Source organism: Kwoniella pini, chromosome 11 (genome assembly GCF_000512605.2).
Source record: "Kwoniella pini CBS 10737 chromosome 11, complete sequence".
NCBI lineage: Eukaryota > Fungi > Basidiomycota > Tremellomycetes > Tremellales > Cryptococcaceae > Kwoniella > Kwoniella pini.
Genome location: NC_091726.1, coordinates 389,035 through 415,546, shown reverse-complemented (window position 1 = coordinate 415,546; position 26,512 = coordinate 389,035). Strand labels below are relative to the sequence as shown.

The 26,512-nt window shown below is 42.5% G+C and overlaps 10 protein-coding genes and 1 non-coding gene across 11 annotated transcripts; 5 read left to right on the top strand and 6 right to left on the bottom strand.

Moving 5' to 3' along the window:
* Positions 1–330: 330 nt before the first annotated feature.
* I206_107495 (uncharacterized protein) lies at positions 331–3,736 on the bottom strand (the record flags this gene model as incomplete). The annotated part of the gene is made up of 9 exons (XM_070203533.1): positions 331–829; positions 894–1,022; positions 1,082–1,263; positions 1,328–1,462; positions 1,532–1,864; positions 1,929–2,178; positions 2,236–2,345; positions 2,407–2,677; positions 2,748–3,736. The coding sequence occupies 9 exons, from the start codon at positions 3,734–3,736 to the stop codon at positions 331–333; spliced, it is 2,898 nt and encodes a 965-aa protein (XP_070059634.1).
* Positions 3,737–4,160: 424 nt separating this feature from the next.
* Positions 4,161–4,248, top strand: I206_107494. Its single transcript has one exon. It is a non-coding gene; the product is annotated as a tRNA-Ala (tRNA).
* Positions 4,249–5,773: 1,525 nt separating this feature from the next.
* On the bottom strand, positions 5,774–8,772 carry I206_107493 (uncharacterized protein; the record flags this gene model as incomplete). The annotated part of the gene is made up of 8 exons (XM_070203532.1): positions 5,774–5,858; positions 5,930–6,066; positions 6,148–6,871; positions 6,930–7,186; positions 7,235–8,048; positions 8,109–8,234; positions 8,292–8,443; positions 8,509–8,772. The coding sequence occupies 8 exons, from the start codon at positions 8,770–8,772 to the stop codon at positions 5,774–5,776; spliced, it is 2,559 nt and encodes an 852-aa protein (XP_070059633.1).
* Positions 8,773–9,099: 327 nt separating this feature from the next.
* Positions 9,100–12,771, top strand: I206_107492 (uncharacterized protein; the record flags this gene model as incomplete). Its single annotated transcript, XM_019157534.1, has 19 exons — positions 9,100–9,209; positions 9,277–9,465; positions 9,531–9,622; positions 9,682–9,704; positions 9,756–9,802; positions 9,860–9,910; positions 9,979–10,160; positions 10,209–10,309; positions 10,365–10,399; positions 10,453–10,631; positions 10,704–10,935; positions 10,991–11,089; positions 11,154–11,371; positions 11,439–11,576; positions 11,635–11,666; positions 11,754–11,929; positions 11,986–12,015; positions 12,074–12,157; positions 12,219–12,771. The coding sequence occupies 19 exons, from the start codon at positions 9,100–9,102 to the stop codon at positions 12,769–12,771; spliced, it is 2,571 nt and encodes an 856-aa protein (XP_019009174.1).
* A 634-nt stretch (positions 12,772–13,405) lies between these two features.
* Positions 13,406–14,821, bottom strand: I206_107491 (uncharacterized protein; the record flags this gene model as incomplete). The annotated part of the gene is made up of 9 exons (XM_070203531.1): positions 13,406–13,444; positions 13,510–13,583; positions 13,659–13,758; positions 13,827–13,903; positions 13,980–14,014; positions 14,087–14,126; positions 14,210–14,318; positions 14,393–14,492; positions 14,568–14,821. The coding sequence occupies 9 exons, from the start codon at positions 14,819–14,821 to the stop codon at positions 13,406–13,408; spliced, it is 828 nt and encodes a 275-aa protein (XP_070059632.1).
* Positions 14,822–16,598: 1,777 nt separating this feature from the next.
* Positions 16,599–17,741, bottom strand: I206_107490 (uncharacterized protein; the record flags this gene model as incomplete). The annotated part of the gene is made up of 3 exons (XM_019157532.1): positions 16,599–16,974; positions 17,038–17,288; positions 17,382–17,741. 3 exons carry the CDS (start codon positions 17,739–17,741, stop codon positions 16,599–16,601), a joined length of 987 nt encoding a protein of 328 aa, XP_019009172.1.
* A 719-nt stretch (positions 17,742–18,460) lies between these two features.
* On the top strand, positions 18,461–19,619 carry I206_107489 (uncharacterized protein; the record flags this gene model as incomplete). The annotated part of the gene is made up of 4 exons (XM_019157531.1): positions 18,461–18,799; positions 19,015–19,282; positions 19,345–19,418; positions 19,491–19,619. 4 exons carry the CDS (start codon positions 18,461–18,463, stop codon positions 19,617–19,619), a joined length of 810 nt encoding a protein of 269 aa, XP_019009171.1.
* Positions 19,620–20,043: 424 nt separating this feature from the next.
* I206_107488 (uncharacterized protein) lies at positions 20,044–20,792 on the top strand (the record flags this gene model as incomplete). The annotated part of the gene is made up of 3 exons (XM_070203530.1): positions 20,044–20,293; positions 20,368–20,583; positions 20,686–20,792. The coding sequence occupies 3 exons, from the start codon at positions 20,044–20,046 to the stop codon at positions 20,790–20,792; spliced, it is 573 nt and encodes a 190-aa protein (XP_070059631.1).
* Positions 20,793–21,297: 505 nt separating this feature from the next.
* I206_107487 (uncharacterized protein) lies at positions 21,298–22,371 on the top strand (the record flags this gene model as incomplete). Its single annotated transcript, XM_070203529.1, has 1 exon — positions 21,298–22,371. The coding sequence occupies one exon, from the start codon at positions 21,298–21,300 to the stop codon at positions 22,369–22,371; it is 1,074 nt and encodes a 357-aa protein (XP_070059630.1).
* Positions 22,372–22,590: 219 nt separating this feature from the next.
* I206_107486 (uncharacterized protein) lies at positions 22,591–22,956 on the bottom strand (the record flags this gene model as incomplete). Its single annotated transcript, XM_019157529.1, has 2 exons — positions 22,591–22,807; positions 22,877–22,956. 2 exons carry the CDS (start codon positions 22,954–22,956, stop codon positions 22,591–22,593), a joined length of 297 nt encoding a protein of 98 aa, XP_019009169.1.
* Positions 22,957–24,592: 1,636 nt separating this feature from the next.
* On the bottom strand, positions 24,593–26,223 carry I206_107485 (uncharacterized protein; the record flags this gene model as incomplete). The annotated part of the gene is made up of 7 exons (XM_019157528.2): positions 24,593–24,648; positions 24,717–24,944; positions 25,012–25,146; positions 25,235–25,466; positions 25,542–25,806; positions 25,950–26,059; positions 26,194–26,223. 7 exons carry the CDS (start codon positions 26,221–26,223, stop codon positions 24,593–24,595), a joined length of 1,056 nt encoding a protein of 351 aa, XP_019009168.2.
* Positions 26,224–26,512: the final 289 nt, after the last annotated feature.

Below are 26,512 nucleotides of genomic sequence, written 5' to 3'. Positions count from 1 at the left end.
TTCAATTATGATCAAGTAGTATAAGGACTTTATTGGATTTCATATATTCAATACTATCGTGTATATTAGGATTTTTGGTTAGCTTTTTACTTTCTTATATCTTTCTTTCGAATTCGGTATTTGCTATCTCCAATTCATCTGAGTGCATCATTGAATGTATAGTATGAGCATTTGAGTTGATACCTTGCTACTGAATACATTTTGAACATACAACAATACGAAATATCTGAATAGGCATTTATCGAAAGTAAAAAAGTACAAAAGTACAAATTTGTAAGTAGGTACAATTCTACAAGATTTTTCAAAAAAACACCAAAAACATGATTAGGACTACATTCCATTTCCTAAATGATTATTAGGATTCTGTAAAGATGCTAAAATAGCTTCAGCTTGTTTCGCAATTTCAGCTCTTTCTAATTGTTTTTTTAAAAATTCATCTTGTTTTTCATTTTGTTTTTTTAAAATTTCTTCTTGTTCTTCTGCTAATCTTTGTTTTTCAATTGCATTTGCAATTGAAGCTTCCATTAATAAAGTATCTTCTTCACGTGCTAATTGTTGTTCTGCTAATTCTTGTAATTTTAATGCTTCTTCTTCTTCTCTTTGTTGTTGTTCTTTTGCAGCAACTAATGCTAATTCCATTACAATTCTTTGTGCTTGTTGTTCTTCTAATTCTTTTATACCTTCTCTAACAACATTATCAATTGATTTTGCTAAAAAATCAATTTTTAATGCATTTAAACAACCTAAATTAAAACATCCATCAGGTAATAAATGAACATGTCTTTTTGAAGTTAATGCTTCTGCTTGAGAAGGTGGAAGTAGAGCAGTACTAAAAATCAGAAAGTCAATAGATGCTTTGGTGTAAAGAGAAAGAAAAATAACATGTGACCCACCAATACATCCCGCTCGCTCGTTTTAGATGTATCCAAGATCCTGGTGTTTTCAGTTTATTGGCAAGTAGGTCATACAATTTCTCCCGTACACTCCGTAGACGATCCGACATTGCTTTGATTTCAGCGAGCCTAAAAGTCATGATATAAGACCGATCAGCACATGCAACTCGAATCAACAAGCAACTCACCAAGCAGGGTATAATTTCGTATCCGATAAGATTTGATGAGCCACTTGTGCACCCCATGGCGATGGGTGGAACCACATTCCTCTTGCCACCGAACGCAGCTGAGAGTCTACCCTATCTCGATCCTCCACATTTTGGGTAACTATCGATACTATTGCCGGGCTATCGGCGTAAATACCCATCATCTGGATCATCAAATGTCAGCCTACGCTCCGATGGGTCTAGCACTTTGATTGTGAATAGACTTACAGCATCGAAGCTTTGCACTAAAACAACTGGCAAACCTTCGTGAACCATAAATCTTAAAGCTTGGGCATCCCGATTAGTATCTCCCGTCGATAACCCTTGGAAAGCCATCATGACTAGGGGGATCAATTCTCGTTCCTATCAAACAGTGCATCGGATCAGCTTCTGAGATGCTCTAGTTATATGACTCGGCAGAACGCAACTCACTTGTAGTAGAGCAGCCAATAATCTCCATTGATTCGTCGACAATTCTGCACCACAAGGCATACTTCCACTGACTTGCAGCAACACGATAGACTTAAGCGGAGCATCTTGTAAATCTTCTCTCAACCCTTCCCAATCCACGCTACCGGTCTTATAATCCAAGAACCTGAACGAGCGTATTTCCAAGCCGGCATCCTGCAGTGCAGTCGTATCTTCGTCTGCAGTAGGGGAGGGCACGAATACCGTTTTAGTGGTCGGTATAGGAGGGAAACGTGATAAAAAGGTAGCCGCCAATCGCAGTCCTCCAGTCAACGAGAATGCTTGGATAGATGCGATCTAGAGCAAGATTGGCATCAGTCTAAGGGTATCTCAATCTTCCTGCATAAGGTCCACAGCTTACCCTCTTATGACGATATGCTTGACTATCTGCACCATATGCAAACTTAACGCCCACGTCTAAGAATGGGGCATACCCTTCTACAGGTAACGCTTCCCTAGCCAATATATTATCATTTCGCAAGTTCTTCTCCACATACCGTACTGTAGGGGGTATAAATATCTTTCCGTTATCTTCTCTGAAACCGGGTAGAGACAAGTTGATTTTCGTCGGTATTTCGTCGTTTTCGTAGGCCGTTGTAATTGCCACAGAACTATGATCACGAAACGATCGTCAGCTTGCACTGCAAGAGCCCATCATGCCAACTTACGTCTCCTGAGAGGCAGTCGGTATTGCGGACCAGACGTCTAAACCTCTTCGATTGACACCTTCCGCGGAACCTCCCGTATTGAGTGGTTTACCCATACTTGCAGCGGTAAGCTAAGAAAGGTTGTCCAAGTAAGCTGAAATCCAGAGTTCAAACACCATTGATGCAGCTTGCCTGTTGTAAAACATCCAAAAGCAGACTCGACTGAGCATCTTGACTCAGTCCTCCTATCCCACCTCCGGCAGCGACACTCTGCGTCAGTTGCGCTAGCGCATTATTGGCGTCTTGTGAGCCTGCGTTGGCAGCTCGTGTGGCATGCATGATTGTTTCTCTAGCTGCGACTGAAGCCTGATCCGCGTCCATGAGCGAGCCGGATCTCAAAAGGGATTCGAGAGCTTGAACTCGAAGACCAAGTTCGTAGTTGATATCTTCGTCTTCTTGTACCCTGAGATCACATTGGCATGAGCCATAGAAATTAAGCGCATAGACGAACGGGACGCAATAAAATAACTCACTTCCGCTTCTTCCGTTGAGGTAGAACAGGATGTTCCATTCGACACATACCAGGGACACCTCTCTTTATACACCTACTACAAGGTATATTCCTATCACAATGTTGTTTTCTTCTATGACACTCGGTGCAACTTAGCACGGTTCGATTTCTTTTCCTTTTTTGTTTACCACCTTCATTATTCAATTTGGTATCTTCCTCGTATTCTTCATCATCTTTCCCTTGCTTGCTTTTTGACCCTTTTTCATCCTCGTCAACTTCCCGTAATTCCTCATTGTCACTTTCTTTGTCTTTTCCATCTTCCTTATCCTTCTTCTCGACATCATCTTCGCGTTCCTCTCCTTCTCCATCTTCACCGTGCTGCTTGTCTCGATGACTCAAATTCTTCACGAATTCTTGGACTTGCTCTCTTGTCAAAGGTCCACCATGCTTTGGATCATCTACTTCTAGAGCATCTTCCGCTTGCCCTTGATTGTCTTCACCATCAGGGTTCACTTGAGATCCATCAAAATCTTCCTCATCCTCTCCTATGATCCTTGACAACGCTGCGAGATTCGCTAATGTCGCAGGGTCGAAACCTTCTTCATCATCTAAGGGTAATCCGTGATCGATGTTAATCACTTCGATCACACTATTTCCATTATTACCTTCCTCTCGCTGTTCTGGCTGAAGTTGATCTCGGACTTCATCATGCGTAGCCTGTGGTATTTCTATCTTCTCCGGTTGTGATTCTTGTTGAGCCGTCTTTTGTGGTTCTTGCTGCTTTGGCTCGGATTCGAGGTTGTCTCCTTTAGATGCATCTGCAGCTAACTTGTCCTGCTCATCTGTCACTGTTTCCCCCTTATCCTCTACATCTACATCTTCCCTACGTGCTTCTGGTTGACTATCACTTGTTGTTGGATCCGTTTGTTTGTTTTCTTGTTGTGCTATTTTTGAATCGGAAGGAACATCCGAGTGGACATCCTTTTCTCCCCTCTCGGACGTATCGCTCATAGTGCTAACTCCGATCAATCCTCGATCTTGACATTTATGGGTATTGTTGAGTAGCGGTGAAACAGGTCAAGATGACTCCCGGGATGGCGATAACAGTTGCGAGTGTTAAACTGGATGCTTGAGGAAGGTAAGATAGTCTAAAAGTGATCTCGGGGATGTTTGTTGACGCGAGAGGAATTTTATAAAAAGTCCTCCAGATCTCTGTGAGCCCCTATAGGGGTGCTCAGATAAGGTTTGCGATGTTTAGATCATAGTACCATGCATGATGTAGTCTTAGTCAAATGATTCTCCTGGGAGCTTCCATATGCTTAAACTGATTACATATGAGCAAGGAGCAAAGGAAAATACTCAACAGGAGTAGAGAGATTTGAACAGTCAGTGGCATATTTATATAGTGAGGCAAAAACCTAAAATTTTGTTACACGGGGATGTGGTCAAGGGGTATGACAAGCGATCCGCATTTTCAAGGGGACGTTTTTCGCTTAGCCAGGGTTCGAGTCCCTGCCTCTCCAATCTTTTTGAGCTCTACACTTGGAATATCTGCATAATTATAAGGAATAATCATGAATGTGTTAGCGTATCCCGTCAAACTTGCTTTGTGTGCGTTTCGGGGTTCGATATACGCGGGGTGAGCCTTTTTGCTCCGACGCGGTGTGCCTTGACAAAGCTCATACAAATTTAGCTCCCGTTTTGACCTCCACATGGCCTCAAACCTCCACTTTTGCCACCCAAAGATTCCTCAGCCAAAAAGACAAGTCCCAAAATAAGCTATAGTTCCGGCCAGCCTTTTCACCTTTATGCATTCAGAACCTGCGCTTCAATTGTGCATGAGAAATCTCCAGCAGCTCTGAGCTACCATCTCAGCTTTTTCTGAGTCGAAGGTACTTGCATTTTGACTTCTTAAAATGAGATCGAAGTTGGCCGGTTGTCCACCGCGCCCAAGAAAAACGTTCACCGCGCGTATATTGAACCCCGTGCGTTTCCGTCTCTCAGCAATGCTTCCTGAAGTCTTTCCAAGATCAGTATGTCGGAAATCTTCGGTATCAACAATTGGACGGGCTGGTCTAGCTGGGCTTTCAGATCCTGCGGGAGAGTCCACAACCTTTCTCAGGTTGTGGACCAGGTTGTGGATGAAAAGCCTTATTTCTCATTTTTGGATCCAGCTAGACGCACAATCATGCGGCTTCCATGTCTGCTCACATGCCTTTTGGTGGTGAGGTGAGACGGCAATGTGGTGGTCATGCAAAAGGCCGGACAATGGCCCTGTGGTCTTCACGCCTGTACATGAGTATGAACGTACTTTCGGGCTGTGAGTCAAGCTATCAACGTATCCATTATCGACAAACAGAATCGTATGTCTGACAACTTGGCTAAGCCAGAAAGGGGAGATTCGGCCATTGTCGACATTTCATCCTCAGATTGCTCTCTCGACCAAACAGGTCAACAACAATCTGTAGAAACTCTCCTTCGATGAGTTCAGGATGCCCCATCGATCTGGGAATCGAGCGATTGTGCTGCGCAAGAGCGTGGACTCGGAGCAGATTGTTGGTCCGGCTTTAGTCATAAATCGTGCGTGATCTGCACACGACATGACAATGGATTTATCCCAGAACGAATACAGACGAGGAAAAACTTTTATGCTTCGGGACCTGTCATCCTCCCTTGCTTGAGCCGAAGGAATGTCGACTCGGTAATCTAAGCTGCACACAAAGGATGAAATCTCTCCTGTTTCGAGCCTAGCTTCACACTCTAACTCACGCGATATGCTAATGATATCCTCTTTGTGACATAAATCCAAAGTCAGCCGCATTTGTGAAACGGCCTCTTAGTCAGCGCTCTTGCTAAGCAGACATCGTTCTTGGCGGCAGAGCTGTCAGTGTACTGTTTACCTGCTGCATGAACGATCGGAGTCTATCAGATGTATGTAATTGCAGTCTAGAGTACGTCAACATGCATGATAATCATACAGCATGACAGCAACGCGCAATATGCGTGCATGATATGACAAGGTGATTCGTTTAACATTCCTCGATCTACCTAACCGTCATCTGCGCCGCCGTAAGCTTCCACTCGTAAATCCAACATTTCCATACGCTTCATCAATCTCCTCAACTCCTCGGACCTGCGAAATATCGAGACTTATCAGTCGTGGATCGCACCGATGACTATGTAGACAAGGGATTTATGACTTACCTAACGCTCAGAGCAGCCTCGAGGGGTTTCAACTGTTTGCTGCCGTACGTCTGGCTCGGAGTTACTTCTTCTACCTCTACTTGACGGCTTTGACTTTGCGCAAGGATAGGTTTTATCGCTGATAGTTGTTCCTGCAGCTAATTCACACACACATTGACTAGATCAGTCACACCGTATAACACAACTAGATTGGACAAGGAATCGAACGGAAAACCTACTATCTGTGTTCTGGTGGTCAACGCTTTACCCTTTCCCACTATCCCACTTCCACCTCGCACCCTAATTCTCAATCTTTCAAGCTCATCAAACCATTTTCTCTCCGAATCTCCAATACCTGGTCGAAATTCTTCGCTCAGCTTGCGCACGACTCCATCCAAGTTGGAACCTAAGCTTTCCTGTCTTTCCAAAAGCTCTTCAGCCCGAGTAATAGCTGCATTCTTTTTCAACTCTGCTACCCTGCTCTGACATTCTTTCAACAGTTTGATCTGCCTTTGCAACTCTTTGACTTGAAGATCTAATCTGTTCTCGACGATTTGCGAAGCATTCCGTATAGCTTGAGAGCGATTTCTCACTTGACTTGATATCTCACCCAGTACTCTCAAATGATCAGGTTTGACTTCGTTGATGGATTTGGAAGCATCGGGAATTTTTTGTCGAAGGTTCGACACAGGGTTATAAGGTACGGAAGGATTATGAATGGTCGTGATGAGTTTATCGAAATCGAGTGGTTTCACTAACAACAACGAGTGAGAATCCTGTTCGTCTACCTTATTTGTCATTTTCTCCAACGAAGTAGTTGTGGGGAGTAAAGCAGCAGAATCTGATATACGCAAGTCCAATTCGACGAAAGCAGCTTGACCTGTGGAAGCTAGTGCCACAAGACCGTAACCTAAGTTTATATTGCAAAAGTTGATCATGCCCACGATAGGCTTGGTCGGTGAGCTACACAATTGGAGCCGTTCAGCGATCCGTTGATTCCATGGTCAACAAGATGACTTACCCAGCCGACTCAACATGCCTGCAAACCTGACTCGCAGATAATTCCCCTTGCGCTTCGTCGTTATTGAGCTCCTTCAGCCACGATCTGATGTCAATCGAATCCACTCCGAAGCTATGTTGGATGTAGAACACGTCACGGTACAGTGGATCGCGCAAGAAAGTTGGCGCATTATTATCCATAGTGTCTGGATCAAATTGCGGAAAGGGGAGCAACACTGATTCGACGATAGGTAGGATCGGTGCTGATATCGTTGGATCCTACAAGGATGTCAGTCGGCACAGTGCGAGATGTGGCTATAAGCTCACCCTAGAGCTAAGCCATCTTGGCTCAGGCTTATCCACCTCGAGACCTATATCCACCCTGCCTCCTGACCAAGCTATCGCAATCACAATCTCTCCTTCACCGGTATACTCTTCTGATGGAGTAACGTGCGAGACTAGCAGGTCAGTGGCAGCTTGCTCTTCATCTTCATCGCCGTTACCGATATCCTGCGGTGCAGGCGAGTATACGGCAGGACCTTGACGCAAAAGAGCTCTATGGGGGCCTGGTGCTGGTCCACCAGATTCCGTCAAGTGTGGGGGATGTATCCTCACGGTACCTTCCGTAGGTCTAGGTTTCGTCGAAGCATCTGAATGTATACTTGTCGACCGCGATAACAAGCTTGTTCTTCTTGATAACGGTGATTCTGGAATTTCTTCCCTTGTGCGTTGTTTAGCTTCTTCGTTGAGTTTGACTTGTTTGACCAGCGACTCGACCCATTGATTTTGGAACGATACCTTTCCTAGACCAGCTGAACCTGCACCAAACACGTCTTTAGCTTCACCTTGAATTCTGGCTAATTTCGCTTCCGAATACGCCTTCAAGCCTTGAAGATACCGTATTGGCATCTCAGTATGTAAAGGAAGAATAGGTCCCATTGTATATATATCTCCATTGGCTATCAGCACATAAACCATCAATGGTGAGAAGCCTATCGAGCTTAATGGTGAAAAAGCGAATGATGTAGCGTTTCGTGAAAGTGGATCTATGGCGGTGAATTTTGTCGAAGATGATGAAGATGTGGAAGGCAGGAAATTGAATGTTTGAAGTGCATCATGAGGCTGAGATATGTCGTACTCCCTGCATGATGTTAAGCGGCCAGTCAGCTTTCGGGACTGGTTTGAGCCAAAAATCACCCACCTTAATTTACCGTCCGCCGTTAGAACCCATAAAGAGTTACCTCCTTCTCCCCATGGATGCCAAGATACTTTCGAGATGATATCATTTGATGACGGGGAAAATTGGAATTCATCGATCGGTATAGCCCTGCACGAGTCTCGCCTCAGCTTTCATCACACATCGAAGGGGACTCTCGCGACCCACCGACACTCGACTTCTCCAGGCGAGCTGGAATAGCTGCTCTTAGGCAAGACTAACACCACTATCTGATGATGCCCAACGACTGCTAACAGTCTTCCATTGGGATTTGGGATAACGTGATGTATCGTGAATGTCAAGCTTGTTGATTTGAGCGTCTGTTATCGTGGTCAGCTTGCAAGTCGAGATATATGTCACTGGAATGGAGAGATTGACAACATACCTTGTAAGTACCGACTTTACCATTTTCCACCTCCCACCCGTCCCCTCCGGCCAGCGACAACATCCTGACTTCTCTGCCCATTGCGATCAGCAAATCCTTGTCTCTCATGACCATCCTCGAGTACTTCTGCCCAACCAAGTCATCCGACTGCTTTTCCACTAACTCCCAATCATCATCCTGCGAAGTGGAGGTTGATGAAGACGAAGGAATGAATATAGAGTGGGACCGAAGGAAAGGTAAAGAGGCAGGAATTGTTTGGGTCATTGCGCTCCGGGCGATCTTGCTCTTCGATCGTGATTAGTTGTTGGTGAGTCGAGCTTCGATGAGTTGAAGTGAAGCATATATCTGAGATTGTATGCATATTTCCTTGATACTAATTGATTTTACTTTACCTCATCTTTGTATGTGGATGAAATTGGTTCCGTCTTCGCGTCAGTTATCGCCCTCCACTTGGTGGTCCACGCTCAATAACACCTTTATACCCAATAGCTCGCTTCATCTACATTTTCGAATGATTTTACACGTCGGTCACTATTGCACATTCTGCCCACCATTTGACGGCGCGATAATTAGAGGGGGGCATCACTCAGCATGCCTACCGAAGGTCCCGTCCAGGAACAAGACAACACCGAGCCAGAAGATCACGATGATCCGAATCACCTAAATTCACTTTCGAAATTCACCCTATTTGAGACCAAAAGGTATGTCAATACAAGTCTGGTCCAAGCCTTGAAAGCTACTGGCTCATCGTTCTGTCGATGTCATCAGTCGATTTTATATCACAGCTTCTACAGGGGATACCCATCGGGTTCTCAAGATCGATCGTACCGATCCCACTGTGCTGAATGTAGTGGAAGACCAGACAGTGTATGATGGCGATGAGCTTGATCTGTTGCTGCGCATGGTCCAGGATGGTAATAAAAGTCAAGGGGGCTTAGAGAAAGTTCTCGAGTTTCAGTGAGTGATCGACAGGCACTTCAAGCCCTGATGGGTCCGTTGCACCAGCTGATTCAGTATGATAGCGGTATAGTCGGATTCGTCAAATTTACTGCTGGATGGTACCTAATTTTGATCACCAAGCGGTCTGTGGTAGGGCTACTGGGAGGACACTATAGTAAGCTGGACTGCATCATCGCTTCGCTCTCAGTGAGGGTGGCGCTAATCGTAGAACAGTATATCATTGCGACGAGACTACCGTGGGCTAGACAATCTAAATCGAACTGAGCTCAGCTGACTTCCCTGAACAGCTCATCACTATAGCTAGCAAGTCAGAACGCTCTGCTCAGGAAACTAAGTGAGCTGAGATGTGGTACTGTCTGTCGTTATTAGCTAATGAAGAGATCTAATGTAGAATGCTTCACACCTTTCAGCACGTCGATTTGACCAAGAATTTCTATTTCTCGTAAGCCGACCTAATACACGTGTGCGACATTATATTCCTGAGCTGATAGACCTCTCTTCCTATACAAGCTATTCATACGACATCACCAACTCACTGCAGACCAATCTGACCGTGTCGCCGCAAAATCGACGATGGAATACGCGGTTTATGTGGAATCATTACCTATTATCTCCAGCATTCGACGTTGAAACTCCCAAAGGAAGAAGTCAATGGGTATTACCGCTCATATATGGCTTCTTGGATCAAGCCAGTGAGCTATTTATTAGAGAGATTTTGGAATCAAAGCTAATTCAAGCAGAGATCAATGTTTTCACGAGAACCGTCTATTTGACATTGATAGCAAGACGTTCCAGACACTATGCGGGAGCTAGGTTTTTGACTCGAGGCGCAAACGAGCATGTGAGTGTGGACTGCAAACAAATGATTAGGTGCTTAGTCGCTCACAATAAGGCAGGGTCACGTGGCGAACGAAGTAGAGACTGAGCAGATGTGAGTTGGCCAGTGCGTGAGGAGACATTGGTAGCTCATACATATCTCAACAGAGTATCTGAACCTTTGTCGACGAGTTTCGGAAGTCGCACACGACTGTATGAAAATCACTCAGCTTCCGATTTGAGCGCCGGATATGGAGCATATACGAGCTTTGTGCAGTATAGAGGCAGTATACCTGTCATGTGGCATCAGGAGAGCAATCAAATGACACCGAGACCTCCAATCGAGAGTGAGTCCCCTTTGCTATTTGCTTTCTGCGCTTTGACCCCTGGGATTCTATTGATCGGTTGATCTGCTTCAGTTACAATCAAAGATCCCTTCTATACCCCAGCAGCAAAGCATTTTGACGACCTCTTAGGTCGATACGGAGCGCCGATCTTCATCCTTAATCTCATCAAATCAAAGGAGACGGTCCCTCGCGAGAGCAAACTGCTCGCCGAGTACGGTCAGTGCGCAGAATACCTCAACCAATTCCTACCTGAGGGTAAGAAGATGCAGTATATAGCCTGGGATATGTCTCAGGCCGCCAAAAGGTCCGTTCAGACTCAGGCTGAAACGATTGTTAGCTGACACAGACTTATCTCATAGTGGACATCAAGATGTCATGGGTGTGCTGGAGGACGTTTGCGAAGAAGCCATACAAGCTACTAATTTCTTTCACGGAGGTCCGGCACGAAACGAAGTTGGGTACGTTCTCATAACCTTGGCATTGCGTGCCGAGCTTAAACTGATCCCGAGGGTGGATTTGAAGGACCGGTCCACACCGTGATAAACCGTTGTTACAACATGGTATACTTCGAGTCAATTGCGTTGATTGTTTGGACCGTACCAATGCAGCGCAATTCGCTATTGCGAAACGAGCTTTCGGGCATCAGCTCTACGCTCTGGGCTTGATAGGCACACCACATTTGCCTTTCTCTTGCGATGCAGTCGACGTCTTGACTGAAATGTACCATGATCATGGGGACAGTGAGTCATCCTCAGCTGGCCGTTGCAAGACTGTTTAGTAATTAGCTGCTGATCGATCCGAGTGTAGCGCTCGCTTGGCAATACACCGGAAGTGCGTTAGTCAATCGGGTAGATACGTATAGAAGGACGAAAGCGGCTCAGTGGAGTAGTCACTCACGGGATCTATTGGAGAACATCAGACGATTCTACAACAACTCAATGCTTGGTAAGCTGGGTGACACACCTCAACGCTCTGATCTGACTGCTTATCTACGTGCCCATAGATGCGGACAAACAATCTGCGATCAACCTGTTTGTAGGTCTTGCTGACATCTCCTTGCCCTCCACCCACTTGCGGCCTGGCGAGTCCAAGAGCTAAGAGATTATCTGAACGTTACAACAGCTCGGTGTACAACCTAGTCTACCCACATATGACCTTGCTAGACCCAATTACAAACAATGGTTTACCCCTTCGCATCTTGAGGAACCAAAGTACGACGAGCTAGCGCCGATCAATCAGGTCTACAAGGAGTATTACAAGCCTCATATACTTAGTCAATTTGGAAGACTTTATGCTTTGTGAGTGGGGTGTACAGTGTATAATTGGTTATACGCTGATTGGGCCGTGGTTACAGTACGATGAACTCCACAACTAGATTCCATGCGTAAGTTACCAGAAAGACCTAAGGGTAACGTGCAGCTGATTTGGGCGCTTGACCACAGAAAGCCGAAGAACGAGATGTTAGCGAGTCCATTCGAGTCTCGAGTACAGACCGAGCTAGGTTCTCCTACCATGCATCAAGCAACGTAAGTGCATCTATGTCACTCGACCATTATGAGTTGGAGCTTATGAGGAAGTTTCCGCTAGAATCCGCCGCACTGCCCGTCGATGGGCTGCCCCTGCACCCGTCCCAGGTTCATCATCTCTTCGAACTTCCACGCCACATACCTCGCAAGAGGATCAAAAGGACGATAACCCACAGCATACGCATCAGATCCACCCAATTGAGAACCTGATAGCGTCATTATTGGATCCTCCAGATCTAGATAAGCGAATCAACGATTATGAATGGTACACTAAATATCACTCTTCCGATGATATTGATTTCCAAACTGCTTTGGTCGAAGAGAAAGATTTACAACTTTACATTAGGGTAGCCAAAATGTCGAAAGGAGAGGGAATGGATGATCAAACTGCACCTCTTCAACAACATTATCCTCATTTAGGTACCCTTAATTTAGGTAGTAATTGGATGAAAGGGCTTCAAGGAAATACTAATCCACCTTTAATTGGATATGAAAGTAAGAGTGAGATCCTGAATAATGATAGTTCGGTCAACCAAAATAAATTGGATGAGATGGGTAAGGTCAATATGGGATATTACGAGAATTGGTTAAAGGGGAATCACATTGTCAATTAATAGCTAATCATTGCATTTGTATCTCTCTACTCGCTTATCCACATGGGCATTGTTGTAATAAGGTAATTGTTCGATGTATGTATTTTTCCATGTCCTGTTGCTGTAGTCACGTAGATTGGCAATGGTGTTCACTTGTGTCTTTCAAGGTGTCCACAGATCGGACGACAGGTAAGACATTCCTTTCAACAAGGACACTATAAAGGGGAAGGTTACGGGAAAAGCGCTCATCCTCAAAAGCCGAATCATCGAAATTGAACGGTTTCGATAATGCAGGATGCCATGGGGATTTCCGCGATAATATATGCTTGATAATCGGTTGTATCAGCCATACGTCCTCACCCTAACGATTGCGTTTAGTCGCCTCACGGCTCGACAGGATCTGCCCATTGCCTTTAGCGTATACCCTTAGTGAACGGATGAATGGTATCATTCGGTTGCATCGAGCTAAAGACTGGCTTCAGGTGACAGTGTTGACCTAGAAGCTCCTCATCTTCTTGATTGCAGTTTGATTGCAGTTCGCCAAAAGACATTATATACATCACAAAACGCCAAAGATGAAATCAGATTGACGGAGAAACAGTATGCCGTGTTGTGTTTAGAGTCAATCATGTATAACATCGATTCGTCTTATAGTTTAGACTGAGGGTGTCGGAGTAGTAACGAATTTTATTGTCTATGTGAAGCAAGGGACAATAAGCCTGAGATACAATTGGTAGAAGCGCGGTTCAAATGACTGACAACTTTTTGTGGGTTTGCATCAAAATTGTTTGCAAACGCATCGTAGTCTTCAGGAGCGATCATTCCCAAATCATCTTTTAGAATCACAAACTTTAGCAAATTTTTTGTTTTCTTGGATTTGACGTTTCCAAAAATGGTAAATTACTCACAACCTTCATCCGAACCGTAGAAAAAGATTGTATCTACTTTGGTATCATCTGTATTTGTCCATTGCCCAGTTATAGCTTGTGTATTGGAGTCATAAAGGAACTAAAAGCTTGAAATCAAAACCTTCCAAATCTGCGTATAATGGTCACGAGGAATTGTTATTTACTCACTATTGAGGTTTCTGAACCTCCATACAATTGACGGGTGTTATCTTCTCCAGTATCATCGGATACAGCAGGACCGGAAACTATAAGATGAGAAAAAAAAATATGTATTCATGAGCTCTGACTTCGCTTTGTTGTTCTTTTCCCGTTTCATCTCACTTGTTCTAGATAAACCCCCGAGAACCGCAAAGGCACTGAGATTGAATTAGGACTCATCAGCCTCTCTCTCTCAGGTTGCCTGAAGAAGCCTTATTGAGCTATCATACCTTGATCCCGTACCCATATTGGATGTATTATCGTTGAATACTGAAAATACGGTGAAGGGCATCAGATATTTTACGACCACACATATTTCACTCCAGACAAAGGCCAACCGCCGTGACACTCACCACCACCCAAATATGGAAAACCAGCTTGTCTGTCACTGGAAGAAATGGTGATTGTGAAAGGATTTGAGCCGTCTGAAGTAAATGACAAGGAAACCGCTTCAGTGGGGTCCTGTAATGGATATTTGGTCAGCACTTCCTGAAGGAGGCGTATTTTGGCTGACAAAAATTTGGGATAGAACATACCGTTGTGATGGTATAGCCACCACTATTGTCATCGATGACTTTGGAAACATATCCCAGGCTGTTACCATTAGCATCGAAGACTTGCAAGCTACCAGTTTCTCTGTTACGGGAGTGATTGACGGATGTCAACTTAAATCTCCCTATCTGATCAGTGATTTGCACAACCCGAACTCACTCGTCCGCAGCTGGTGAATCACGAGGTCTGATTGCACTTCTAGTTCTTGTTCCTCTTCGAAAAGGCCGTAAAAGCGGCAATCCCTTTCTTAGGCATTCTGCATTCGTGCTGCACAAAGATCGTTTGAAAGATCGAGCTGCTCGAGCACGTAGTGGAACGCGTTTACCAGGTTCATCATCATGCGTCCTTGTAGGCTGAGCTTGGACGAAAGTTAGCAGGAGTAGAGTGAGAAAGGCGAATAGGTAAGATCTCATTTGATAGTTGTCTTGATAGGCGTAAAAGTCGTAATTCGTAAATCTGTAAAGATGTTGTATTGCTTTGTTGAAAGAGTGTATATGGTCAGATAGGGTATACGTTAAATGATGCTAATAACATGACTTGAGGTAGATAGAAAACAAAAGAAGGATATATGTGCAAGTCTTGTTCAACACGATTTGGCACTCATTATACCATGGGGGAGGCTGTTAAGCCCGAAGGGCTGTAGCTCGACGCGTTCATGTTATGATCATGCAAAGCCTGTCAGCGAGTCTTAGCGATTGTGCTTATTCGGATCGCCAGCAAGAATTAAAAAAGCCTCGAATTCCTTGGCATCCAGTCTCCGCGATTTATTGTGGATAGCTCAATGGATAGGCTGATGATTGTCAAATATAAACAACGGGTGACGCCTTAATTATTTAAACTTAATGGTGCCTTGCACATCAGATAGGAAATTTATGGTTAACCTATTGTTTAAAACACTAGTGATTATGGCATTCTCATGAATCGTCCTTCAAGCTCGCCAAAGACCAACTTTGTTGTACAAAGGCATACTTGATCGACCAGGACAGTACAAGTCTGAGCATAATCACGAGGGGTATAACATTTCTGACCATGACATGACATACCGTACTAATCCGTATCTGAGTCAAACGAGACGACGATCGCACTTGATTGAAACTACATTGCGGGGATAATAGTTACGTAAATGTCCTTCTTGGTGTTTTAACGCTAAACGCACCTATCTAACTCTCTTGACAAGCCTAAGATCATTGATCTTGCTACGTGCTAACAAAATGTAGCTACCTCACATAACACATTTAGCCGAGCTTTCAGATCAATCAAGAGAGCGTTATCAATTTTCTAATGACTGCTACGTGGGACTGCGATCTCATTACAAAGACCACTAGTATATCCGGGTCCAACACTCAAAGGTGTGTGCTTAATCTTGACGACTCTTTGATGTTCAGATTACGACTATTCCACCAATACCAAGTATGACTTACCTGACCATCTCGATCACCATCCCCCCTTACGTATGATCCACGGCATCGTCATTGGGAGAAGACCGTTCAGACAAAGAGGTATTTTCGTTTATACTATACCGGTAATTTGAACGAAGCTAAATGCCGCACTGTCACCACACAAATACCCACAATTCAAATACAGAAATGACGCGATAAACAGCTCCGACTGTCACATTCGGGGTAAGCAAAAGACAGGTGGGATAGTAAATAGGATATATACTAGTTCTTTAGGAGATTCTCTTGAGAACATGCGCAGATTATCTTTCTTCCATGATATTTATGGTAATGACTTGACAAGTAGATCAGAGTGGAAAGAGGTGGCATGTTTCGAAAAAGGAACAAATGTCCCGCAAACAACATTGCGCGAGGTACTGGAACACGATACTATCGCAGCAAACGGAAAAGGAAAAGGAAAAGGAAGAGCTGAAGCTACAATTGTTGCGCAGGTATTAGGGGGTGACAAGAATGACTGGTGGATGGAGTTTAGGGATGGACAGCTGGAAGATGCGGGGTGGTACTTATTGAGAAGATGGCAGGAGCAATCGGGATGAAAGCGGGTCTGTTCTGATACACTAAAGCGGATTCCGTATATGGGTGCTCAGGATGCGTGTACGTAACATCGCTTACAAAAGAGCAAGTCGAAGGATACATGGGGTATGTAGCATACAATAACCGCACAAAATGGACGGCGACGCTTAATTACGGTTTCAACAATATTGTAAAGGATACAAACTAACGTCAATCAACCTCACACTCTCATCCCAATTGGCATATTGATATTCCTACCCCAGCCTAATTCTTGTCGATCATCATCATGGTTCCATGGTATAGCTGCCCTCTTTCTTATACGAACAGGTTTAGCGGTTGGTTCAATATCGATCTCGCCCTTGATCGACGGCTCTGTAGAAGGCATTCGTAGGGTATATATGGTTTCTTGATCGTAAAAATGCTGTTTAGCTTGGTATTCCTTTCTCAGGGAAGCCGAAGCGGAAAAGCTATACGTTGAGCTTTTATTATTGATCTCAGGTTTTGGATCTTCAGGATGCTGAACCGAAGTACTGGTCTGCCAAGCTATCGACCCTTCAAGTTGTAAAGTTGCTGGAGAAGGTAGAATATTGACAATGCTAAATCAAAGAACGTTAAGGCCCTTCGTGATATGTTATCAAATTGGATTGAGTATAGCTCACTTGGCGAAACTGTTTCCAACTTTTTCAGTAACCCCTACTACTCCGCTAACAGAAGGCATAAGTATACCCCAGAAAGCCCTTTCCAAACTCTCACGAGCTGATTCGAGCCATGTCCAAGGATTCAGATTGACGTTTGACGGGAAGAATTCGGCAGTGGGAGCTTTGGGCGGATGGAAGAGGTATAATACTCTGGATGGCATTGGCGTTTCGCCATATGACCATTCTTGATCATGATTTGCCTTTTTCGATATCTGTATATCCACGCTCGTCGTCAGCTTCGACAATAAGATAAGTACGCGGTATGCTATGTTATCTGGACGGCGATGAAAATCAGATTCACTCACGGTGGCTTCGTTCGTTTGTCTTACCAAAACAAGTACCTCTTCAACTATCTCTTCGTCCTCCTCAATACCTTTGTGATTCTTCTTCGGTCTCAAAGATCTGATAGTCCCTTTAGCAGTAAAGAAACTGCCTCCATCATCTGTCAAACCATCGATCCAAGGGTCAGAAGGGGTATTCTCGTCTTTTGTACTTCTCATTGATCCCCTTATCATCTCTTGTACTCTCTTCTGCTGAGGTTTCGTAAGTATTGTAGGTTGTAAAGTGTGTAAAGACATATCGCCTATTGTGATTCTATCATCATGAGAAGCTCGAGAATCATATGAGGGTGGAGGTCTCATATTAGGGGATTCTATAGGATTCATTTTAAACTGGATGAGCAAAGTGTTCTTGGTATTTCGACTATTCAAAGAGGAGATCTTTGCGGTAGATAGTCGATAATCGCAGAATGAACAATTTTATATGTATCTTCGATCCGTTCTTTCGCAGATGGTGAGATAGTTTGTGCTGTCAGTAAATTAATCAAGAGCTATAGTAGCAAGTTCAGTTTACACTTTCATCTCTTATCAGTCGTACTGAATTTCCCTACATTGAGTACACATATTATTCGCTCATTCTGAAACAGTGGCAAAGAAGACACAACAAGCCACAGTCGCAATTGATGGGTCAGAAAGCTGGATATCCATTATTATGCGTCATATCCATCAAGGCACGCATCCTGAAGACTTCACTTCTGAAATGTTCTATTTGTTTCGCTTGGTATTTGTTTTCGTTATGCATTTCCAATTTAAGGACAGTGCAGAGTATCATCCCCTCAAACACACAAGCATCATACATGTAACCCCCCTTCGTGGCAAGTCATTACGTAATCAAAGGTTTGTTCAACGCGTTCCAGCTTTGAGCTTGCTCATGTCTCATGTTGTTGTTTAATCAATTTCCCTTGAACATCCTTAATCTCCCTAGACTAGAATATCCTGAAATAGAATAGGTAATATCCCTAACCACGAGCAGTTGAGAGATACTTTTCAAGATGAATTATCAATCTGGTCCTTCAAACCCATACCAATTGATTTCAGACCCAACAATGTTTCAACCAACAAATGGTCCATCACCTTCAGGTAATATTCAACAGATGGTAAATCCTCAAGATATAGCAATGTTAGCTCAACAAGGATACTTACGTCAACAACAACAGTTAGCAAATATGGGTCAATTCGCCGCACCTGGAGGGGGAGTCGGTGGTATTCGACCCACATTACCTGGTGGACAAATACCTGCTCAGTTGTATCATCAAATGGGAGGAATGACACCTCAAATGCAACAAGAATTTATACAACGACAAATTCAAGCTCAACAGGCTGCTATTGCTCAACAGGCTCAAGCTCAAAATGGAAGTAGTGGACCAGGAAAGAAGAAGAGAGGGGTGAGTCATCAATCTAATTTGGTAAGGATCCCTGGTATACCAACCTAGTCTGCCGCCCCCTCTTGACCTCCAATTTGATATGCCTCACGATGCTCCACATTCGATTCGCGTGGATTACCTTCACTTTGACTCCCAGTCAAATATCTTTTATACCCCGTAACCCTTATGCGGCTTTCACTCGAGTGCTCCTACTGACGAAGGATCACCTTTCCTAGCCAAAGCCAATGGTCGGCGCTCAAATGATATCTCGACAAACAACATCTTTACAACCTCCTCATTCTCAAGAACAATATATCAAAAACGCCATGTCAGTGCCGCCACCTCAGAGTCAAATAGCCGGTCATGGAACAGCACCGATACACAACGAGCCTATAGAACCATGGGCGGATGCTTTGGACGAATTAGATCCGAGGGAAATAGCTATGGGAAGATTCAGAAAAAGGCATGAGGTATTAGGGGAGATTTTTGGTCCAGACTCTATAAGTGAGTTCATACATTGCGACTTGACCGGGAGATCGGGGGAAATGCTGATAATTGGGTGATAGAGGATATCCCAGATGAGGATTACGATCCATGGGCTGGATTAGGTGTTGATGGCGAAACATTGGAAGCTAAAGTGGTGAGATTTGTCTCTAACCATCGCGAACCACCTATTCAAGTAAGGTACATACTGATGCTGCATTCTGATCAGCTTGCCTTGGAGAAAGAAAACGAAGAATTGGAGGCTCAATCGAAGATCGCTGTAGAGGATTTCAGGAGGCGGCTGAGGGAAATAGATGCAGGCGCAGAAATTTCCTCTTCAACAGCTATTGCAGCATGAGCTATTGTGGAATAAAGAGGCGAGGGTTTTGGGCTTTAATCCTAGATCATGTATGTATTCCAATTACCACTACCTCTGCTGTTCTTTCGACTAGCACTTACTGAAGCACGCCGCGCCGAGAATACATTCCTCCATGATACTCGACCAGCTACTAACAAAGTTGACCTCCTTTAATATTATGAAACTAACAAGTATCGTCACACAATGCACCGATGCCTAACAAAGGTCTGTCAGCACCGCAAATGCGTCATAGCCCTTTTGATTTGTTCAATGTGAGAAGGTATATAAGTCAACATTCACATACTATACTTTACCACTTACAATCAATCTTATCTATCACTTACTTAATTTCCTACGCCATAACACGCTCGACTAACATCATTCACATACACTGACCATATACACTCACAACGCCTTTAATAGAATGCCATACATTGATAGAAGATATGCTCAACAAATCGTACCATATGATCGAAATCATCGTGGACTATACCTAGCTCCAGGTCAAGGTAAAAACGTTCCTGAGAAAGTCATAGTTTGTTATCGACCTAATGAAAATGATACTGATTCATGGACTTCAAGTTCTGACTATACTCAGAGAAGGGTATATAGAAATAGGTATGAATATAGTTCAAGTGATGAATCTTGGGTTTTAGGAGATAGTTATACTTCCAGTATGTTTTAGAGAAGCTTTTCGTGTGATGTTTGTATGATCATGATTTGACATCTTTTTTTATTGTTTAATTAGATTCATCGACCGATTCACGAGATTTACCTATTGCTTATCAACTTTATAATCTACTTCAAGGTATGAGAAATAAGCTATATGGGGAAAGATATCATCGTAATAGTCGACGCCCACGACGATATATAGATGCGTCAAGTGATGATACATGGGATGCTACTTCTTCTGAGTGGTCTTCAGAGGGGTCAAGTGATTACTGGAATAAAACAAGCTCTGAGGGTAAGTCATCGAAATTGCTCACGTTCATTTACCTGCCATAAGAACACGATGATCTGAAATCGCGTTCAATTGATTGATTGTTTATTTATTTCGATCTTGTAGATACACACAGACCGAGATATAAGACCTATGAAAGATATCATGGGCGAAGGAGAAGAAGAGCGCATAGGAGAGAACCAGGCTTATTAGAGAAGTTTTTCGGTTGGTAAAGTCCCGTATGAAGCCATTCGCAGAATCATATACATAGTTCTAATTCGTACAACGTATATCATATTATCGACATCGGGATCGTCATTTCGCTCAAACCCTCATGCAGTCTACCATGTTGTGTTCGAATATCAGAACAGTGCTCAAAGTATAGGCTGGAATTGTATGTCACACTGCATCGCATGTATTCAAATCTGCTACATATGATATAAAAAAGTATGAGTACATCAAGCCGTAGTGCCACACTGTGTAAGTCTATGACGTGAATACGGTATTCCACCAACACGCATCTATGCATAATGACTATCTATTACATAATAATGTTGTAGTTCCGGTCAGCTGTACAACCGCGTTTCGGTGTCTTGGCAATCGTCCAAGCAAAGAGTCATCGACCTGATGATAATAGCAACGGTGCTCTCTATACACCACATAAGAACGATGCGACGATAGCTTCTCTCATTTGACATTAAATTGCTGGCCAACTAACAGAAACTCTTAGCCATTGCCATGCTCAAGTCTCTCTCCTTCAAAAAGTTAATCAGACGCAGGACTGAAACAAGCCAATATACCGAACCACTTATCCAACCTGTTATACCGCCTGAACCTGTTTCAACGACACCAAGAGTCTCTCTTCCTTACGACATTTACCCTTTGATCATTTTTCATTCAGATCGTTCGAGTCTAATTTCTCTAGCTCGTACATGTCGATATTTTAACAAATTAGTCAAAGATAAAATATGGGAACATATTGAATTATTAGATGCTCAAGAAGTAAAGAAATTTGTAAAGCATATTATAAATAATCCAGATATAAATTTTGAATCAAAAATAAAATCTATACATATTCATTTTGAATTATTAAAATGGGATATTAATTTAAATTCAATTAAAAATGAAATACCTAATTTTAATTCACAAATATATCCTATAACTTTATTTGAAAATTTAGAAAAATTAATAATTACTTCTTCTGGAAAACAATTTATTGATTCAATTGGTATACAATCTGGATATGAAAATAATTTAAAAGATTTAATTAAAGAATGGATAATTTTTTTTGTAGGTTCAATATATGGACCTAAAAAATTTATAGGTAAACATTTTAATAAATTTAATAATAAAGAAATAGAATCAGAAGTAGAATGGTCAACAATTATTTTATCATTTACTTTAAGTAATTGGAAAAATCTTCAAAGTTTAAGTTTACCAATTATACCTTTTACATTAATTCAACAATTTGATATTTCTTTTTTTTTACCTAAATTGAAATCCCCATTTAATAAGCTTAAATTATTAGAAATACATAGTGCAAATTTTGAAAATTTTGGAAGGTATAATGGTATTTTAGAACAATGGATAATTGACTTTGCCAAGAGGAAATATGAGTATACTCAGTCAGACAAATCTAAAAAGGAGAGTGATGTCATGGTGTCATCTAACGAACAGCACAAGCACAATGATGAAAATGATCAGAGGAAAATCTTATTCAGAATTAGGGAATCGACAGAAACAAGCGATTCGCAAAGGGTGTCAGAATGGATTGGGAGAAATCAATACATTCGAGAAACCTTCCGAAATTAATTGCAAACGTTGTTTGGTAGTTGGCATTCAGAGATATATCAGTATGAACTAATGGAAAGAACCCATCTCCCGATGCCAATAATTGGCCTGCGTACAAACATTCCAAAGCTTCATGCATGCAGGCACTGTCAACTAATGAGAGTATAATTGATGAGCAGATCTGAACAAGGGAATCTAGCATATGATCACCGAAGTAAATGCAAGAAGAATCCTTACAGACTAATTAAGACTGGTCTCCCTATCTCTCCAGATCTTGACGGCTTCATTCTCCCTTTCTTCACCTACGAAAACTATTTCGAATACACCTTCTGGATCGTTATGCTTCAGGAATTCTTGTACGTCATCATTCAATTCCTCCGACGCAGACTGCCTGACCTCTAATACAATCTTAAATGTCTCACTCAAGTCCTTCTTGGAATCTAAATTTGGTTTGTTGCTGCACAAAGAAGATAATTTGTACAGCCATTGACCCATCATGTCCAAATCCCAACTCTCTAGTACTGACCTTGAGACCGATATCCTATCAATTTGATTTTTGGCCTTGATTTGCCATTCCGGACCGTACGCATGTGATAAAATACCCATCATGGGGAGATCTAGAGTGTGTGTAGATGTCCAGAATCTTGACAGATGCATTATTTGGTCTCGACAATCGCATGGGCATTCAGATGATTTGCCTAGAACCGTATATCTGACTCGGAAATGGGAGGGGCCAGTGAATAACAAACCAAAGAGGTAGGCGAAGAGATCGGTCAGAAACGGACCCTCAAGGTGCTTTATGCGGATCCCACCGTTCATTTTTGCAGATTCTATTGTCAAATTGAGAGTTTTCGGCGAGAGTAAATGAGGTATGATCCTTTCTCCTAAGCTATACAAGGTGAAATGGAGGTGTCGTAAACAATCTACGGAAATTCGAAGTTCTAAGTGTTTTATTTTTGCAGAAAGCCTTCTAGGTGTTTGGGTTAAAAGCTTGACTATGCCTGAAGTGGATAGGCGAACGGTATCGTAGAGGCGGGTGATTGCCAGTCGGTTCATCCTTTTGGTAACTAGAGCCAGTGCGCATAGCGTGAGGTAGTCGTTGACCTGGGCGACTATGAGTGGGATTATGTCTTCCATTGTGTTGCTGACTATTTGTTGTTAAAGTGTAGAGAGGAGAATGAAAAGAAACTTAAGCTCAAGCTTGGGAGTTCTTGACAAGACTCGGAAACATTGTGCATGGATCATCTTGTTGGTGATTCTTGACGAGACAGTGACACAGCAATGTGGAGAAATCGGTCACCGAGAATTTAAACATTTCTCCTCCAATCTTTCTTTCTAATCCACTGTCTCCATGCATTTGTATTTTCCATCATCTCATTAGGCCTAATGATCTTCAAATGGATCATCTTCTTTAGACTCAAGTTGAATGATTCCTTCATCAATATCATACCTGATGTCACCTCTAATTTTCAAATTTCAATCTCAATTTTGAATTCTCTTCACTCCTTTTACCTTTATTAATTTCCCATAACAATCCAGCTAATAAAGGTTTAGTAATTGTGATTCCACTAGAAACTGATAAATTCTAATGTTGGTAATTCTATATTTGATGAATTAAATCCTTCTTCTTCAATTTTTGATTTATCTCGATCGACTAATGCTAAAGAGCAAAGTGTAAGTGGATCGGCATAAAGTATGATCAATGGAAGTATATCCGGAACGAGCGTCGAGTTGTCGTATATGTGATCGATTGATGAAACCTATCGTGGTTTACTGCATTTGGCTCCGCCTCTCTTTCTTCCAAAACGAAAAGAGCGTAGCATGGGATAAAGTAACTTGTGTTCGACGAACATTAGGCGAATCGAAGACAATCACAACATTTGTTTGACATAGTGGGCGGTACCCTTTCCTTCCGGATATCTGTAACCGCATCAAGGCACAAGACTTGATAACGTCACCCACACTATCTTCTTTTTGCTCTGGCGATTATGAACACCGCTTCGAAGCTGCAGTTGAAGCAAGTGATACGAAAGGTGATTCGCCCCCATTCCTCCATCAAGGACTATTTGAGCTGCCGCAGAATCGCCGAAGGAGAGTCGGAATTGATCCAAATGTGTTGTAGTTAAATCGTTTACATCAAGTCTTATATGGGAATATTCATGAGGTAATACAACAGCTACAACAGAAATCTCTCTATATGCCTATTTTAAAACGTTTCCAAGAAGAGCAGTTCGTATATGAGTTAATAATCATCTATTTCTCCATCACTACTATCGTCCCCTCCGGCTTGTAAAGCTTCTATCATGATCAATGTAAATCAGCTCACAGTGATGCTAATGAAAATATCATTTATCTGTTTGACTCACCAATGATATTCTCTCCTGAACCCATAATCCCACTCAAATTCGTATTTGTGCTTTGACCAGGTAAGGTTTTCTTACCCATCATTCCTCCTGCTCCACCCGAACTTGCTATTGATATTATCGATTTCTCAGGAGAAGAAACAGGTGATTGAGATATATCTGCTGGTTTCGTTGAAGGTCTTCCTAATTTCGAAGGCGGTAGAGCTTGCCTATTTGCTGGCGTAGGAGTAGCTAAACAATATGTGTTTCATATGAGCCCTTCTATTCACCCTAATATGTCGATGATGCCAATGCTTACCTATCCCTGAGTTCGCTGTTGAAGCAGGACCTATTTTGGGTTTCTTAGGTATACTAGCAGCTTTTATAGGTGATTTATTACGTTTAGCATTGGCTGAAGATGGAGTAGGTGTAGACGAAGCTCCGTTCAATAGCTCTGTGGGAATAAGAATCTCGTGTCAGCAATCCAAGAGGAACAGTTTTACTTTCGAAAAGGATTAAAGTGTTGAACAATCTGAACTCACTTTTCTTCTTCTTCCCATTAACACTTTCCCCACCTTCACTACCTCTTTCCCAATCACCATTCTCACTTCCACCATCACCTTTACTAGAGCCTATAACGTACGGAGAAGGACTTGATCTATCATTATTACCTAATCTTGCTTTAACAGCTGCTGATCTAGCTGCACCACGACGTGTTGAACCATTAAGTCCAAGACAAGATGATAAATGAGGTGCATATCGATTTGAAGCGACCTGAATTCATATGTAAGGTTTAAGCTATACTTACATTTGACACTTGGATATATTCGAGTCAATAATTCAACTCACAGATCTAGAACAAACTAAACATTCAAAAAATGTATTTCCATTCGTATCAATTCTTCCACTTCCACTTCCTATTCCTGTTGATCCACCTGTACCTCTTTCTGGACCTATTATATATCCTCCTGTACGAGGTATAGGTTGACCATCTATACTAGGTTGAGGAGAAGGATTACGAGATGTAGGAGCAGATTGATTGGGTAATAGGGAAGAGGATGAAGATGACGACCCAAGATTGGTGGGCAAGGGAAGAGGTAAATGCGAACGACATCTATGGGGAAAGGATATAGTTAGCTATGACATACCTCAGACAAATAATTCAATTTGCCTGTATTAGATTATGTATCTTTAGGAATAACAGAATGCGGATTATAGATAGTATCATAGTGATGATGAAAGAGATATATTGCTTACCTGGTTCCACATGTTCCACAAATGGCTCTACCTCTTTTGATCTCTCTATGAGCTGACATAGTGGTCGTAAGGATAAGATCATTTATCATTTCTTCCAATATTGCATTAGACTTTGAGATCATAGTCAGTAAAGAACGATCTAACTTAATCCAAACGATAGAGATTCAAATGATATCCCCAAGACCGTATATTGACAACTGTTGCCCTCAGGTTGAGATTTCGGTGGAAAAATTGATGCACTTACAGCTATCTTGATTTCAGTATTTCTATCCATCTTTAATAGGTAATTCACTTTCTTCTTTGCTACTTTTTTTTTTTTCAAGCCTTGTGGTCGAGCACTACTGAGTCGTGAATCGATGTTAGACAATCGGATTCTATACTTAGATTGGACTTTAGAGTTAAATAAGCAGCAGCTTATTGATTTTTGTAAATTGTATATTCAAAAGTGGACATGTAAAGTGGAAGTGAATAAACGACATCATCCGATAACCCTGAAATGAGCCGATCATTCACGTGGCGTGATACCACTTATCGGGTAGATGACAATATATTTATACGTCCTG